At 41.6% G+C, this 18829-nt stretch overlaps 1 protein-coding gene across 4 annotated transcripts in view; it reads left to right on the forward strand.

Moving 5' to 3' along the window:
* Positions 1-18829, forward strand: part of MID2 (midline 2) — a 94357-nt gene that overhangs the window by 57790 nt on the left and 17738 nt on the right. For 3 of the 4 annotated variants that reach the window (XM_068533834.1, XM_068533836.1, XM_068533835.1), the window contains 3 exons: positions 14911-15033; positions 15138-15245; positions 16637-16785. In XM_068533834.1, the coding sequence (XP_068389935.1) occupies positions 14911-15033; positions 15138-15245; positions 16637-16785 (380 nt within the window). The remainder of the gene's footprint in view (positions 1-14910; positions 15034-15137; positions 15246-16636; positions 16786-18829) is intronic. The other variant, XM_068533838.1, reaches the window with a different exon arrangement.

Below are 18829 nucleotides of genomic sequence, written 5' to 3' on the forward strand. Positions count from 1 at the left end.
AACCACATTACTATCTAAAGACAGACCACAAGAATTGGCTGCTTGTGGATGCATCCTTCCTTAGAAAATGCAGTTGGAATCTGGTGCTGGAGATGTGAGATTTGAACTCTAAGGGATCTTAGACCTGAATTTCTACAGTATATTCATAACAAAGTAACTGAATAAGTTAGCTCATTATTCAAATAAGGTTCTAGATGAGATTAAGAAGAATGAGAGAATGGAAATAACTTCCGAGTAATAATTGAAGCCTTTAAATGATGTGGAAACACATTCATACGTGCACACATACACACCTACATGTTTTAAATTCCAAAACTATCTCAATTAACCAACAAAAGATTACAGAAATATCAGTGGTAAATGATAAGCCATCAAGAGTTGAAATGCCAGTCATCCTATTTTTACAGTAACATAAATAAGTATAGACATAAATCTAAGACTGAATTTCAGCTTTCTGGGAAAGAAGTACTGCATATTTCCAGTCTAGAGTAGCAAGTAGGGGTGTGGGAGGAGTGGGAAAGGGAATCAATATTTATTTAACTCCTACTGTGTTCCGGGTTCTGTGCTAAGGCTGTTATCTCTATTTTCTCATTTGGTTTTTAGAACAATCTGTGAGATAGGTGACAGTGCTTCTATTTTACTTGCTGGAAGGATGGGCTCAGAGATGTTAAGTAACTTGTCTGAGGTCACTCAGCTTATAAGTGTTAAAGCTAGAATTCGGACTCAGACCTGCTTGACTTTAAATCCAGAGCTTTTCCAAGTCTACTTTTTTGCCTCCTGGGAGAAAAAAGTGCTGAGAAGAAATGGCAACTTAGCACATGAAAACCCTCAAAAAGAAAAAAAAGAAGGGCGCTTTTTCTCTCTAGTTATAGCTACAAAGAGAGTGATCAAAGAGCAGGATTTCTTTGATGGTTAGAATGAAACATGGGGAATCTGAAGGAGCCGTGGCTTTGAAATTAGAAAACCTAATTTGGGTTGTAACTCCATCACTTCGTAGTTTATATGACTTTGATAACTCACTTTACCTCTCTGGATCTCAGTTTCCTCATCTATAAAATGCAGACAGTAATGCCTGCCCTAGCAATCTTGTAAGGTTGTTATGAAGATCAAATGTAGAGATCAAATATACCTGAAAGCACTCTCTAGTCTAAACCATAACAACTACACAGCTATATTAACTACACAACTGTAACTAATGATTTCCTTGGTTATAATAACATTGTATTAAGATGATCAGCTCTTTGGAATTTCCCAGCAAGTCCTTCTTGCTTCTCCTTTTCTTTGTATTTTCTCTAGGAGCTACTGGACTTCCCAAAGTGAGAAACTGAGCCCTGAGCCCTAGGCAGAAAGTAAAGACCCAAAGTAAATCACATTCTGTGCCCCCTCATACCGTCACTATTTATGTATAGGTGAATCAGGTTAAGGGCAACATCAAGGGCAGACTTATAAGGGAAAAGAAGCTCCCAAAAGTAGCCTTTTGTCTGAGCAAGTGTGAGGTTGGGGGACACAGACCTACCTGCTTTGTCCTAGTGAAGGTGGAGAGAGATTATGAATAACAGGAATTATACACACGCAAACACATATGCAAACACTCACACATCTGTGAGCCTCAGGGGCTTTTCACCATAAGGCAATGCCCATCAGGATAGAGTCCCTAGATGTAACCTAGGGCCATCGCTGATTCCAGTAATACTTGCATAATACCATACTTTCTGTTCATATTTTTGACAACTGCCTCTCATCTTTCCTCATCAATACCACAGGCAGGCTAACTGGTGAATCCCTGCTCTGTAGAGCAGGGATTGTGTGTGGGAAGGTGCATATTCATCAATGCATTAACAAGTATTTTAATGAGCCTCCAAGGTATAGTGCTGTACTATGCTTGGAGCTCAGAGTACAGGACAGATGGGGTCCTCTCCCTTAGGGAGCACCGCAGAGGAAACTGAAACAGAATGTAATTACGGTATTATATTTTTGTAAGTGAGGGAATGTGTTAGCTTTCTTGCTTACACACCTATTTCTTCGAGACCCACCCTAATATCTTTTGGGCTCTGAGCCTGGGAATTGTGTTAATTATGAGGGAGCCCAGAGCAGAAAAACAGAGAATAACAAGCTTGAGCCAGCCAAATTCCTTCCCAGCCAAAGATGTGAAATGTAATCAGTGTTTTGTCAGAAATCAGCACTTGATCTCCCTTCTGGCATCAGCCTTCTGGTCTGAATGGAGGGGGAAGGTGATGGTCTGGCTCCTGGTAGGAAGAGAGACCATTTTATCTTCAGATGCAGGGTGAACCCTGTCCAGCAGTGTGGAGGTAACTACATTTGGGCATGAGATCTAGATGCTTAGGTGTGGGAAGAAGAATAAGAAAAGGGACATGGTAATCTCAGAGAAAAGCAAATCGTGACCCAGTATGTTCCAGGAAGCAAAACAGATGCAGAAACTGAATAAAAATAAACCAGGTGATAAAACAGTGCTTGCTTGTTTGTTCGGCAGAAAACCCCAGAAGATATAGTGGTTTTAGCAATAGTAGTCACAGTCATCATTATCATCAGAGCAGTAGTAGTAAAAAAAAACCCAACTATCTGGCTACCTATTATATATCAGAAAATGTATTAGGTGCTTTATTTCTGTTGTTTAATCTAATAAGCATGTACAAAACCCTATGAGGCTAGATACTAGTATCATCCTAATTTACAGAAGAGGAAACTTAGGCTGCTTGCCCAAGACCAGACAGGTCATCGGTAAGTAGCAGAGCTAGGAGGCTAGCCTGAAGCTAACTTCAGGTCTGACTTCAAAGCCCATTCTTTTAAGAATTTTCAGTTTGGCTTTTGGTTCAGTAAAGATAAACCCCTACCCCAGGACACCCAGGGATCCTTCCCAGCGAGTGCCCGCATGGGTGTGTGTGAGTGTGTGTGTGCGCGCGCGTGCGCGCGTGTGCGCGCGCATGCGCTCTCTCAGTCTCTCTGTCTCTCTCCATCCCCAACCCCATCCCCGCCAAGATAGCCTGACCAAGAGCTCTCCTCAGGACCCCTTTATCTCCTTGCGCTTTCCCACATAGAAACTCCTTAGCTCTGGTCTCTGTCCTGGCTCATGAGGCAGTCGGGACCCCTGGAAATATGTTCTCAAGGCATCTTTGTTACCTACTCATGGAACTGGACTTTTTTCTGGGGTCTCCTTTTTCACTGATGCTCTCGCACAGAATTTTTCGGGTCCGTGTCCTGAGGCTCTTTCCTGGTGCTTCTCTGTCTCCTTTCCCTACTCCCCAACTCCTCCACCCTCCGCAGCTTAGAAAGCAATACAGGCTCTTCTTCAGCTCTTTCCACTCTTCCACTTGGGCCCTTGCTCTTTCTAGTGACCATCTTCCTTTTCTGAACATGGAACCAGTTTTTTTTTTTTTTTTCCTTTTGTCATCTGAAATCCCCTGTCTCATAAAGAATGACTTATTTCTCAGAATTATGGCTTTCCTGACCTTAGCTGTCAGAGTGTGAATTTCCTTGGCTCTCGCAGTAGATTCCTTGTTCTGTATGTATATAGGAAGTATCAGGATACCAAAGCCATCTCCCAGAAACAAAGGTCTTGGGGAGGGATGCTTATGTCAGACTTGAGTACAAAGAAGGGCTAAATGCTCCCCACAGTCTAGTCTGAGGCTAAAGAAGGCATCATCTTTCATTGGCTCGCCCTGCTCTCTTTCTCTTACATAGTTCTGTGGTTGTGAAAGGCAGTTAAAAGGAGGACTTGGGGAAAAGCCCTAGACTCGGAATCAGGAAACCTGGTTTCTGGTACTGGCTCCGCCGCCACCCACTAGCTGCATGACCTTGGGCAGAGCGGCCAGTGCATCGCCTCTGTTACACTGCCTGCTTTGCTGTATTAGAATTACCTGATTCTGTTTTGTGTCCTTCATTGGACTATAAGCTTCTTAAAGGCAGTGGCCATGACCACGCCATATTCATTTTGGAAACCACAATTCGTAACTGGTCTCTCTGACTCATGCTGTCCCCCCTCTAATCCATTTTCCACATTGTTGTGGGAATGATCTTTTTAAAATGCAAAGCCCACATGTCACTCCCCTACCACAAACCCTTCAGTGGTTCTCCATCACGATTAAGATAAAGATTTATAAGACCCATCATGATCTGGACCCTACCTACCTCTAGCATGTGCTTTTTACTACCTGCACTTTATAATTTGTTCATTCATTCCACAGATATTTAAGCATATTTCTGCCTTGGGCCAGGCATTGGGAACACAGTGTGAACATGGCCCCTGCCCTCACAGAACTTCCACTCCTCCCCTTTTCTCCTGGCTGACTACTACTTGTCTTTTAAGACTCAGCTCAGGCATCACCTCCTCCAGGGAGCCATCACACATGCTCTATACTTCTCTCTCTCTCCTTACCCCGTGTACCTGGAACACCCTGTGCATACTTCTGTCATAGCACTTCTACGTACTGATCTGTCTCCCCACCAGACTGCAAACTCTGAGAGCGGGTACTGTGTCCTATCCACTTTTTTATACCCAGCACATGGCTTGGTACACAATAGGTATTGAGAAAGGATAACTGAATAAACAGTACCCTCTGGTGGCTGACTGTTGTAAGTATAATCTTTTATGCATCATAAGGGTGAGTAAAGCACAGCTGATTATCCAGAGGAGGTAACTTTTTCTTTCTCTTAACATGGGGTGAAGAACCATTTCAGAATATGTGATCTCCTAGCATCCAGGTTGTTATTCCGATATCCTTCCAAATCTTCCATAATGCAGCAAACAATATGTAAATGACAGAACAAAATTACCATTTTGAGTAATTGTGTAAAAAGAAAATGTGAGGGAAGTTTGTCTCATGTAATGAAGAAGTGTAATCTAGTATACAATTTTGCATTTGTCCTTTATTTCAGGGCCAACATACTCACATTCATTCATTAATTCAACAGATATTTGTTGAGTACCCACAGTGTGCCAGGCATTATTCTAGGTGTAGTGAACAAAACAAAGTCCTTAACTTTAAGAAGCTTACATTCTAGTTGGGGGAGACACACAATAAACAAATATATTTTTATTAGAGGTTATAAGTGTTATGGATAAATATAAATCAGGGTGCAACGTGGAGTATGAGATGAGATGCCATTTGGGCAAAGGCCTGAAGACATATTAGTTATAACTTCAGAAAAATACGTAAATGTTGGTTCACCAGACCTGCCTAAATCATTGTGGGACATCTAGAGTTTTCTTTCTTTCTTTTTCTTTTAAATTTTGAAATAAGTTTAAGCTCATATAGAAGTTGCTAAAATAAACCTAAGTGTCCATCGACAGAGGAATGGATAAAGAAGATGTGGCACATATATACAATGGAATATTACTCAGCCATAAAAAGAAACGAAATTGAGTTATTTGTAGTGAGGTGGATGGACCTAGAGTCTGTCATACAGAATGAAGTAAGTCAGAAAGAGAAAAACAAATACCGTATGCTAACACATATATATGGGATCTAAAAAAAAAAAAATGGTTCTGATGAACCTAGGGGCAGGACAGGAATAAACTAGCAGGCGTAGAGAATGGACTTGAGGACACAGGGAGGGGGGAGGGTAAGCTGGGACGAAGTGAGAGAGTGGCACGGACATATATACACTACCAAATGTAAAATAGATAGCTAGTGGGAAGCAGCCGCATAGCACAGGGAGATCACCTCAGTGCTTTGTGACCACCTAGAGGGGTGGGATAGGGAGGATGGGAGGGAGACGCAAGAGGGAGGGGATATGGGGATATATGTATACATATAGCTGATTCACTTTGTTATACAGTAGAAACTAACACAACATTGTAAAGCAATTATACTCCAATAAAAAATGTTAAAAAAGTAAGTTCTTGTATCAAAAAGGGAACTGTAAAAGATCATTAAAATCTAGCAATTTAAAAATAAAAAAAATAATTTAAAAAAATTAAAGAAAAGAATTTGCTAAAATAATAGAGTTCCAACATGCCATTCATCTCCTCTTCCCCAGTGTTAACATCTTTCATAACCACGTAACTATCGCAATTAGGAAATTGTCATTGGTACAATATTCTACTAAGCAAACTACAGACCTCATTCAAATTTCACCAGTTTTTACATGTACAAACTTTGGGGGGCGGGGGAGTATGTGTATTTCCATGAATTTTATCCCGTGTATAGATTCGTGTAATCACCACTATCATCAGAACAATACAGTTTCATCACCCCCAAAAACCTCTGGGGTGCAAAGTCTTTGTCGTCACATCTGCCCCCTGGCAACCACTGATCTGTTCTTCATCACGACGTAATTTGTAGAATGTTATATAAATGGAGTCATACATTATGTAACATATTATGATTTGCTTATGCCACTCATCATAATGCCTCTGAGATACATTTGTGTGTATAAATAGATTTAAAACATTTTATTGTTGATGTTCCACAATTTGTTTTTTCATGCCTCCACTGAAGAGCATTTCAGTTGTTTTTGGCTAATACAAATAAAGCTGTTATAAACATTCATGCAAGTTTTTTGTGTGTTTAGACATACATGTTCATATTTCTAGGGTAAATACACAAGAGTGAGATCTAGAGAGTTTTATATCTTCAGAGGGGGTTATAAGCAAGTGCTGTGCTTCACAAAACAAGCAGTAGAGTAGGAAGAACACTGGACGGGGAGTCAAAGGACCTTCCTCCAGCCTTGCCCTGTCGTTGATCAGTAATATGATGTTGGGTAAGCCCTTCTCCTCTCTAGGCCTCATATTTCTATCTGTAAAGTGAGGGGCTAGGAATTGATGATTTCTTCAGTCTTTTTAAGATCTAACAGTTCGGTGGTTCTGAAGAGATAGAAAGGAGGTTTCTGCCTCATTTCACGTAGGACTTATAGCTATATATATAGAATCCCAGGTGCAAACCTAGATTATGCCTCTCCTACTTCCACACAAGGTTCTAAACAGCAACCTTGTGTGGAAAGAGAATATGGGGGAGAAAGTAACTAACCCTAAGGCTACCAAGCCTTGGGGGTCTGATCCCTGAGGAGAAGGGACTCTAAAACCAACAAAGAATTGCCACATGGCACAGGGCCATTCCTAAGGCATGTGTATGGAGCAAATTGTCCTCTCTGTTGCCAAAATTTTTGTTAGTTAAACTCAGGGTAAAATAACTCTGGAATACGTGTATGTGTTGATACACATGTGTGTGCATTATATATTCTAAATGTTACATTATATGCATTTTTATACTATACATTATTTTCAAAATCAGGAAGGAATTACACAAAATGTTTGTAATAGTTGACTCTAAGGAATGTGATTATCTTGAGAGGCAACTCTGAGAGGAAAAGAAGTATGTTTATGAACACGTTTTCTCTGTCTCTGTTTCTCTCTCTCTCTCACTCACGCGTGCGCGCGCACACACACACACGCACACACGCTGGTTAAATCACGGACAAGAGCCAGGCTGCCGGAGGGCAAATGCTGGCTCTGCCATTTACTAGTTATATGTATGACCTTGGGCAAATTACATAAGCTCTACGTTTCTCAGTTTTGCCGACTTCATAGGGTAAATGGGAGAAGTAAATGAGTTAAAATATATGAAGCAATTAGAACAGCACCTAGCACATCGTAAGCACCCACAAGCTGACGGGAAACGTGTCTGTCAGTCGACGTCCATGTCTGTCTCGAGGCCTCCCACAGCATGGATCCCTGGGCCCAATACACTAGGGTTCTTACACTTCAAGAGATGGCCTGGCTGCCACCTCCTCGGCCACACTACTTTTCTAGTGTGTGTGATCCGCATCCTAGATGGGAGTGATGCACTGCCATCCCCCACCTACCTCTACCCTGCAACCCCTCATCCACTCCTCTGCCAAAAAATTAAACTTAAGCACTGAGGCAGCAGGTTGCTTAGCTATGCCTCAGGAATTTTTAATTTTTTTGTCTCCTAAGCTGCAGTTACTCCAGTACAGGGGACTCAAAATCCTGTTAATAGTTTTACATGTCCCCCAGTCTGTTAAGTGACCCCTTCCCTCCAAATCCAATGAAACAGATAAAATTCATAAAAACAGCCCTACTTCATTTAGTTATTTTTATGTAAAGCTGGCAGAATCATCTTTGAAATGTTGCAGTGTTTTGCTTTGGAAAACAAGAAAGAAGGTAGTCTCGTCTTCCTCTTCCTTTTATACATTTGAACCTTCCTTATACGAAGGGCTGCGGAGGTGGTGGTGTGTGCGATGGTGTCCTTTAAAGTGTGATCTGGATTAACACCTTAGCTTAGATGTTGCCACAGTAGGTGCAACATCTGTATCATAAACATCATGGTTTCTTTTTCCCCCCCAGCTTTGTTGACATATAACATTGTGTTTTAATTGACATATATCACATATAATTGACATATAATATATAACATTGACATATAATTGACAGAAAACATTGTGTAAGTTTAAGGTGTACAATGCGATGATTTGATATGCTAATATATCACAAGATTACCACAATAAGGTTAATTAATACATTCCTCACCTTACATAGTTACCTGTGTGTGTGTGTGTGTGTGTGGTGAGAATATTTAAGATCCACTCTCATAGCAACTTTCAAGTATACAATACAGTCTTGTTAAGTATAATCAAGGAATCTAAAAAAAAAACCTGAACTCATAGAAACAGAGAGAACATTGTGTTTTCTTGACTGCATCGTTATGAGAGTAATGAATTCTTTGCAGCTCAGCAAGGTGACAGAGTTGTTCGTAACAATGCCTTGATAATTCGTTAGATGTTCAATTTACCTCTCACTTTTCCTTCTCATCTCCTTTGCACAGAAAGTGGCTGCGTGTTGAATGAAGCCCTCAGCCTCTTTCCTCTGACATTTTGGAGTCTGAGAAGGTGGGGCAGTGGTCACCTGGGTGCTTCTGGGCAAGAATGGGAAGTGAGAAATTTGTTGTGCCCTTCCACTTCTTTGAATACTATGCCTGCTTTTTCTCTCCACCTTGTTCTCAACCAAGGTGGTTAAGGTGTTACTATGGCATTAAGATCCAGACATTTTATCCAGGTACGTTCAAAGACTCCAAATGACAGTGCAGCTTTCTGTAATATATCTGCAGTCTCCGTTTCTAGCCTTATTTCCCTCCCTTGCATCTGTCAGGCTGATCTGCTTTACCCAAACACGTTCTTTGCTTTCCTGCCTGTGTTTTTGCTCATGCTATTTATAGTATTCTCTCTGCCTGGAATTCTCTCCCCATAAACCTCATTTCTGCCTGCCCAAGTCTTGTTCATCCTTCAAGACCAGCTCAGCTACATGAAACCTTCCCTAATCCCCTGACTGTCCTTTTCCACAGGCCAAATTATTTTCCCTTCTCTATGCTCTCCTAGAGCTTTGTTTGTATTCTATTGCTTGTTCTGCTATTCATTAAATTGTAATTAGCTGAATTCACACTCATCTTTTGCACTAGACTATAAGTGCCTTGAAGGCAGAAGCTGAGTCTTTTTCATCATTTTGGTCCCACTCAGGAACCCTTGTATGTGGTGTAGGCACTCAATAAGTGTTTGCTGAAATAAAAACATTTCCAAATGATCTTTAATGCTGGCATTTCAAAATCTCCTAGGTGGAAGGGGAAGATCTATTTGGGCAGAAGTTTTCAGGAAATAATCATTTATTTATTTATTATATTTTTGGTTGCGCTGGGTCTTTGTTGCTTCGCGTGGGCTTTCTCTTGTTGCGGCGAGCAGGGGCTACTCTTTGTTGCGGTGCGCGGGCTTCTCGTTGCGGTGGCTTCTCTTGTTGCGGAGCACGGGCTCTAGGCGCACGGGCTTCAGTAGTTGTGGCTCGTCAGCTCTAGAGCGCAGGCTCAGTAGTTGTGGCACACGGGCTTAGTTGCTCCACGGCATGTGGGATCTTCCCGGACCAGGGATCGAACCCGTGTCCCCTGCATTGGCAGGCAGATTCTCAACCACTGCGCCACCAGGGAAGTCCAGGAAATAAACTAAGCTGGCATTGATCTTTTAGAGCGGAGTACACTAAGATGGAGATGCCAAGGAGGAGTTCTATTACCATGTAAATAAATTGCACTTGAGTCTGGGTAGAGGGCTCATCCACTATTTCATACATATTGTTCCACCTGAACATGAAATCTGAGTTCCTCCTGAACTCCAGTGCGGTGCTCTGCAGGACTGATGGACGTGACTGAGCTGAGGGGAGGGTATGAGTGGTGAAGTTTCCCCTGGGGGTGGGCTGGAGGGAAGGCTGATGAACTTAAAACCCAGAGATAAAAGACCTATAGAATGAGTGTGTGGGAGATCTCCCAAGAAACTACGAAATAAGCTCTCTAAAAGAAGGGAAGGGTAAAAGGTTAGTCCATTTACATTTCAATAGGGAACAGGAACAATGACCAAAATAACTTTTTGCAGTCTCTTAAACCTTGGCAACTTGTGGCTTTTGTGAACCCCTATGTATTGATTTCCTTGTAGTGACCAGCAAGAAAATCCTTCAAATAGGGAATGTGTGTCTTTGTGTCAGGGAAGGATGGAAATTGGGGAAGACTAGGTCTGACTCTGGGTTTAATCTTTGGGCTGGGAGGTAGGAAAGAGCTACAGGAAATAGAGTAGGGTGGGCAGTTGGAAAGAAACATGCGAGTCAAATTCTTGCTGCCTTTGGGAGGAAAGAAGAGAGCACAGAGCAGAAAAGATCTGGAGGCTTAACACGAAGGCCCATGTTCCCTAGTGCTTAGGCCTTGGAAGACTGGTGCTGAGACTCAGTCTTAAACATCAGAAACTGTCCTTCCTTTACACAAGTAGGTTGCCAAGATTATTCTAATGGTATTTTCAGGGAGGATAGATTTTTCCACAGACATAAAGCCATTTAGTCAGACCCACTAATCTAAACCAAAGAACAAACTTCAAAGAAAAATCTTGAGTCTTCCACAAACCACCAACTAACTAACCAATGAACCAACCAACAGATCAACCGACCAAGAATGCTTATCAAGATAACCCCTGATTCACTTTGTTATAAAGCAGAAACTAACACACCATTGTAAAGCAATTATACTCCAATGAAGATGTTTAAAAAAAAAAAAAAGATAACCCCAGTTGTTTTCCACTGAGGGTTAATAAGCAAGTGAAATACCTCACTGTATTTTCAAAGAAAACTGCAAACAAGGAAAATACCAGGGCTTTTAAGTGCCTTCCAAGCAATTTGAGATGTTTTATTCACATCATGAAGACAGATTTTCCCTGGAGTATTTCCTGTTCAGAAAACACTTAAGGACCCTGATCTTTTGGGCTGCTTCTTGACATGGAAAGATTTTAATGTCACTGCTTTACCTTTAGTTTGGGATTTTGCCTCTTCAGCCAACTTTCTGCTCTACTAGTTGCATCTGGCTGTTTTATCTTGCCTGATGCAACTGTCCAAACCCCACCCAAGCTCCCTCACTTCAACCTACATTTTCTCTACAAAATGCATTTACTATATTTTCTAATGTTTGCCATTCCTATTTTGATTTTTCACTTTGCTAAATCCATCAGTAAATGTTTCTTAAGTGTTTGTTATGTTTAAGGCATTGTGTCTGTTACAGTGGGAGAAAACAAAGTGTCATAAAACCTTTGCTCAAGGAGCTTGCTGTCTAATTGAAGATTTTCAAGCAAGGGGGTGCGTCTCATACTTGACCTTTCCTTTCAGTTCCTGTTACCCTCCTTGGCTAGGCCCTGTTCACATCACAATAGCCTCCTAAATTGTCCCCATACTTACTATTACCCCCACTCACATTCATCCCAGTTCATCTTCTTAAAAAATTTAATTATGGTCAATCTCCCACCATCTTACCCTCTCCCCCCCCTCCCAAATTTTCAAAGATACCATATTGTCTAAAAAGTAAGGTTCAATCTCATTAGCTTGGCTCCAAATTTCCCTCCTTCTCACCTTTTAAATCTGAGTCCTATCCATCTCCAAGGCTCAATTCAAGTCCCACTTCATTCAAGCGTCTTTTCTCCACTTCCCCACTGAGAGTGATCTTTCCCTTCAATTTCTGTAGATTATAGCCTTCACCACTCATTGATATTTCACTTATGCTAACTTGACTTGTTTGCTTTATATGTGTGAGGCTTTCCCCTATAAAATTGGCCAAGGAACCAATAAGCTGAAGCCCCTATCACCCTTTGGACTGCACATTTATTGAGGGCAGGGCCTGAGCATAATGCATCGTACACAAGAGATGATTAATACATGGTTGATGATGAAGATGGTGATGATTTTGCCTGGTTTCAGGGTGTAGGGTGGATTATGGGGGGCGGTTACAAAGGAAAGATTCTAGAGGTAGGGGGATGAATTAATGAGGCTTTTACAATAATAGTCCAAAAAGATGATAAGGGCTTCAATTTATTGTTTCCTTGGCCCAGAGCCTCATTGTATTACCAGAAGAACTTTAGTGAGATTGAAAAGAAAAGGAGGGTAGGACTCTGGCAGGACTGCTGTGAATTTATGTGGGGGATGAGGGAGAAGTAGGTAACTGAACCTGAGCAAGTGCAATAATGATAGTAGAAATAACCAAAAAGAGGAAATCAGAGGTGGAAGCTGGATTTAGAGGGAGGGTGATGAGTTTGTTTTTAGACGTACTGAGTTTAGGGTAACTTGAGTAACCAAGTGGACATGTCTGGCAAGCAGTGAGATACTGCCCCCCATTCAATTCAATGCAACAAATATTTACTGAACACCGACCACATGCCAGTCACTATGCTGGAGATATCGTCAAATACGACACAGCCCCTGGCCTCCGGAACTCATGTTTGATCAGGGAAGACAAACTAATAAATTCCTGTAACGTAGTAAAAGGTATAATACAATTATATGTAAAGTGCTATGGGAATAGAAATAGGGAACCAATTGTATCCAAGCAGGTGAGAAAAAGTTTCAGAAGTGACAATCTTTGAGCTGGGCTTGGAAAGATAAGTAGAACTTTGTTCAACAAACAAATAATGAAGTGACTTTCCAAGTGAAAGGAGAGTCTTGAGCAAAGGCACAAGACATGGATGTGCATGGCCTTCTAGGGGAACAACAGGTAGTCTGAAAAGACTAAACAGAATGGGATGACAAAATAAAGATGGATGGTGCAGAAGAGGTAATGATTGTCAGGAACTGAAGACAGGATTCTGTTACACTAGACTGGAGAGGCAGTTCAGTGTGATGGTTAAAGGTGTGGACTCTTAAAGTTGGACTCCCTGGGTTCAAATCCCGTCTCTGCCACTTACTAGGCGTGTGGCCTTGAGCAAGTCACTTAGTCTCTCTGTGCTCAGGTTTCCTCATCTGTAAAATGGGGCTGATGGTACCTCCTTCATAGGGTTGTTTTGATGATTGAGAGAGCTAGTATATAAACTGATTAGGGCAGTGCCTGGCATATAGTGAGTGTTATGTCAAGGTTAGTCCAAGGGCTGAATTATAAGAAACAAGGCACCATACCACTGTGTACTATACCATCAGCAGCCTCAAAAGGAAACTATAAATGGGAACTAAGTCTCCAAATAGTCTAAGCACAGATCCAGGGAGCACTAGATGAATCTCTTATTCTCACATGAGTGGGAGCTCTTTGAGAGGGTGATATTATCTGCCTTAGAAAGGTAGATCCAACTTAGGGAGAGAGTGAGGCGTCTGAGAAAAAAAGCTAGAATGGCCTGAGTGGGACTGTCCATTCAGGACAAATGGAAGCTCTCATTGTGGCATTTGCCCCCTGGAAAGTGGAAATAAAACAAAACAAGGTTGAAATTCGGCAAGCATATTTTATTTCAGTTAGGTAAGAAACAGAAAATTGGCCAGCAGGGACCTTAGAGGATGAGAGAGGAGGCAGCAGGGTCCAGCGACAGGTATTTTGCTGGGCTTGGGAGTACGTAAAGGAGCCCTTTGAAGAGGGCTATCAATTGGAAATGCAGCCCTACCTTGCTGATGAAGCACATCTGGCCACTTGAGTTTTGATGCTCTCAAGTAACCCATTGTCTATTTCTCGGCTTTTTAGAGCTCTACTCGAGTGATCCTTGAATAGACTCTTGGAATGATTGTGCTTCCCTGTGTGACTGCTGCTGAAATGGAACTGAACCTTGTCTGCCCACCTCGCCAGCCCAGGGGTTTCCCTTGACACGTCTTGGTTTGAATGGTGGTCTCACCACGGCCCAGCTGTGCAATCTTGAGCAAGTTGCTGAAATTCTCTTAGCCTCAGTTTTCACATCTGTGAAATGGAAATAAGAACAGCTCCTATATTATAAAGTGGTTCTGATAATTATATGAAATAATTTATCTATCGATATAAAGTAATTGGCACATTAAATGCTTAAAAGATGTAAGTTCCTTTCCCCTTCCTTTCCTTTTACACTTAGGCAGCCCAAAGATCCTCTGCTCTCATTTTAGCCCAGCTGGGGACTTCATATCATCTAATGTCAACAGTAATAGAGATGGGCAGAAGGAGAAGTCAGTACATGGGAAGACAATGAAGAATGGTGGCTTTTTTTTCACCCCCTACCCTGACTTGGCAGTAAAGATATTTTGATATAGCCAGTATCCCCAAGTAGGAAAGGTATTCAGATACTGGACAGCCCAAAGTGAGAAATATCTACCAAGACATGATGACAACTATGTGAAAATATATCTACACAATCATATATTTAATGTGAAGATATAGCTATGCATTCATATATTTTAAAATGGAAACATTTTCTATATTTTAGAAAGGAACAAGGAAAACTGAAAACACTTTTGTTAGGATGATACAAACATGTTGTTGTAATGTTATCTTAATATTCTTGTGCCTCTGGAGAGGGATCCTCTTTCCCTGATGTACTTAAATCTCCTTACCCTCTTTCCAAAAGAACAGTAAGAGGACAGGGTGTTGGAGTAAAGGGAATTTCACAGTGGGAATAACATGCCCCCATCTCATCTGTCCTTCTGCCCAGCCTCCATTAACCATCATGATCTACCAGAGGCCGGAGAGCTTCCTATCTGTGGTGCTTCAATGCCCTTGCATCATTAATATCATCATCTCTACCCTTCTTCTAGGAGTGGATCTTATGAGGGAGGTATGGAAGAAGTTATGCATGTTTAGCTATCAGTCCGAACCTTTGAGAGCCAGCAGGGGACAAAGGCAGAAATCACTGTGTAACACTCTGGACTTTCTTGGCAGGTGAATACTGCTATGCATGAGGCAAAACTTATGGAAGAATGTGACGAATTGGTAGAGATCATCCAGCAGAGGAAGCAAATGATTGCTGTCAAAATCAAAGAGACAAAGGTAAAGCACAGCAGTTCAGTGAGGCCAAGGCCGAGTTGACTTTACAAATGTCCAAGCTTCATCCCGATGGTTCCAGTTTGAACTTGGATCATGAAAGCAAGAAGAAATGAGGTTTTAGGGAGATGGGCAAAGAAGAAGCAATATTTGGCCTAGTGCTATGAATTCAGTCAAAATGATGGCAGTTCTGGGGTGTTGGAAACGTTCTATATCATGACCTGGTTGGTAGTTACATGGGTGTGTGTATGTGCAAAAAATCATGGAGTTGTACACTTCAGATTTGGGTGCTTTGCTGTGTGTATGGTATAAGTCAATACAAAAAGAAAAAAAAAAAGTAATGGTAGAAATGTGGGCCAGAATTACAGAAGGATCATGACTGCCATTGTAAGGACTTTGGGCTTAATCTGAAAGGCATTAGGAAATCATTCTAGTTTCTTAGGAAGGGAGAAGACGGATAGATACGGCAGAAGTGTGCAGGGTAGATCAGAATGGGACGATACTGAAGTCAGGCAAGCATGTTATGAGGCTTATGGAATGATTCTTGGCATGAGTTGATGAAGGCCTAACCAGGGAAGTGGTAGCACAAACAGAAGGGAAGAGCATAGCAGGCATTGCTAGCAAGGAACTGATGGGAATCATCGACTGATTAGAGATAAAAGATGAAGGAGAGAGAGAGAAGACTTGCAGGCGTTTAGCATGGGAACTGAAGAATCGTGGTCAAGAAGCTCAGGTGTGAGCTTCTATGCAGCTCTATGGTTTTACGCTTGCCGCTCTGCTGGTCAGTGTAGTGATTATGAGCTCATGCTGTGAGAAGTGTGTGAGAAGTTATGAGAGCCTGGAGTGATAACCATTACTTTGTGCCATGCTGGGTGGTTCCAACTAACACAGGAACTGAAGTGTCCGAGAACACAGATCTGTGAACACATAGGTATGCTTAAAGATGCTTAGAGAAATATATACATAGAAATGTCGATACTCATAAAGAAAAAGGAGGTGCTTTTTATTAAACATGTATGTGACAAGAAAGTGTCAACAATGGTGATCTCTGGGTGGTAGGGTTTCTTTTTATACTTTTTATTTTCTAAACTTTCTGTAATGACCACGCATTGCTTTTATAATAAAAATAATTAATGTGATCAATAAAAAGAGGAGGTAGGTAACCTGGAATATATGACTGTGTTGCAGGGTAAGTAAGCGGGCCGTAGGTGGTAGGAGGGGTTGACAAAACAGACATGGTGGGTAGGGTGACAAGGTGAGTGCTTAGTACAGGGACCATGGGATGTTAATAGGTCTTATTTTTAGAATCACTGCAGCAGATCTCCTTCATGTTGTTTTATCATTTTTAATTAACCACTAGGTATGTTATCTTATTTTTCTTTTGCTAATTCTTTAAGGTTATGAAACTGAGAAAGTTGGCACAGCAGGTTGCTAATTGCCGCCAGTGTCTTGAACGCTCAACAGTCCTCATCAACCAAGCTGAGCATATCCTGAAAGAAAATGACCAGGCACGGTTTCTCCAGTCTGCAAAAAATATTGCTGAGAGGTGAGTTCCTTATGTTCTTTCAGCATGCCTCCTCTTATGAAAAGGGGCCAGCTTAACGTCACTTAATTCTGTTCAGGCATGCATCAATATGTAGCAGCTGCCACCTGAAGATTTTGCCAGCTGGCTAGTTACTAAGCCTCAGTGTGGTAGATTGCCCTGTGGATTTCTGGCACCCTTCTCTCTGTCTCTGTAGCCTACCGGTTCTTCTAATGCACAGCCAACCATGTGCCCTAGTGATGCCATGGCTCTCTGCTGCCCACTCAGGGCTGGAGCTTTCTATGTTGGTGATGGTGTAGGAGCAGAGAAACTTCTGGCCACATAGATAGGTGCATGCGCTTCTTAAGTCTAGACTATAGCACTAGACTCCCTAGATTTGAATCCTGCCTCTGACCCTAAACTAGTTGGCTGCTCTTAGGGAAGTCATATAACCTCTCTGAGCTTCATTCTCATTCTCTCATTTGCAAAATGGGAATGATAATAGTGTCTATCTCATAAAGTTTTTGTGAGGGTTAAATGAGTTACTACTTATAAAGGCTTAGAATAATGCCCAACACAAAGTAAATGCTCAATACTATTATTATTGGAGAGCAGAAATTGGGGATGAGAGGAGATTGCTACTTCTTGCAGTATAACTATTAGCAACATTTGACTATTTAATTAGGTACAAGTATTACGTTAATATAAATAACTTTCAAATGTTTAAGAAGAGTAAATTAGAGGTGAAGAAATGAAAATTCTTTCAAGAAGTTTGCTGTGAGGAGAAGGAGAGAGATATGGCAGTAGCTAGAATGACTATGAGGTAGAGGAAAGTTGTGGGTATTATTTTTTTAGATAGGAGAGATGCGAGTGAGTTTAAAAGTGGATGTAGGTCGGACTTCCCTGATGGTGCAGTGATTAAGAATCTGCCTGCCAATGCAGGGGACAAGGGTTCGATCCCTAGTCCCAGGAAGATCCCACATGCTGTGGAGCAACTAAGCCCGTGTGCCACAACTACTGAGCTTGTGTGCCACAGCTACTGAAGTCCGCACGCCTAGAGCCAGTGCTCCACAGCAAGAGAAGCCACTGCAATGAGAAGCCCACGCACTGCAACGAAGAGTAGTCCCTGCACGCCACAACTAGAGAAAGCCCGCGCAGCAACGGAGACCCAACACAGCCAAAAATAAATAAATTTAAAAAAAAAAAAGTGGATGCAGGTCAGCTAGAGATGGGGCAAAACTGAAGCTGTGGAAAAAAGAAAGTATGTGGCCAAAGCACAAATGAAGGGACATCTCTTCCATTTAAGCAGAAGGAAGACAGACGTAATGGATGTGGATGTCAGTATGCCCAGCAGTTTGGTATGAGAAACTGAGGAACTTATCATTTCATATCTACCCCTCTCTTTGTAAAATAGGAGGCAAAGTCATTTGCTGAGCATGAGCAGGAAGGTAGCAGGGTTCTCTAGCTTTTTGAACATATGGAATACAGTTATAATAATTGCTTTAATGTCTAATTCTAATATCTGGGTCAGTTTCAACTAGTTGCTTTTTTCTCTTTATTATGGGCTTTATTTTCTTGCTTCTTTGCATGTCTGGTTATTTTTTATTGGATGCCAGACATTGTGAATTTTATCTTATTGGGCACTATATATTTTTGTATTCCTATAAGTATTCCTAAACTTTGTTCTGGGACACGGTTAAGTTACTTGAAAATAGCTTGTTCCTTTCAGGTCTTGCTTTTAAGATTTGTTAGGTGTGATCAAAGCAGTGTTTAGTCCAGGGGAAATTTTTCCCCACTACTGAGGCAAGACCCTTCTGAGTACGCTACCAAGTCCCCCATGAATCATGAGATTTTCTGGTCTGGCTGGTGGGAACATACACTATTCCTGGCCCTGTGTGAGCATTAGGGTTTGTTCCCTCTAATCTTTTGGGGTGACTCTTTCTCTAGCATTGGGCAGTTTCCTTATATGCATGTGTTGATCAGTATTTTATTGAATACTAGAGGCAAACCCTCTGAAGGTCCCAGAATTCTCTCTGTGCAGCTTTCTCCTCTCTAGTACTCTGCCCTG

This window comes from Eschrichtius robustus, chromosome X, assembly GCF_028021215.1.
Source record: "Eschrichtius robustus isolate mEscRob2 chromosome X, mEscRob2.pri, whole genome shotgun sequence".
NCBI classification, from domain to species: Eukaryota; Metazoa; Chordata; class Mammalia; order Artiodactyla; family Eschrichtiidae; genus Eschrichtius; species Eschrichtius robustus.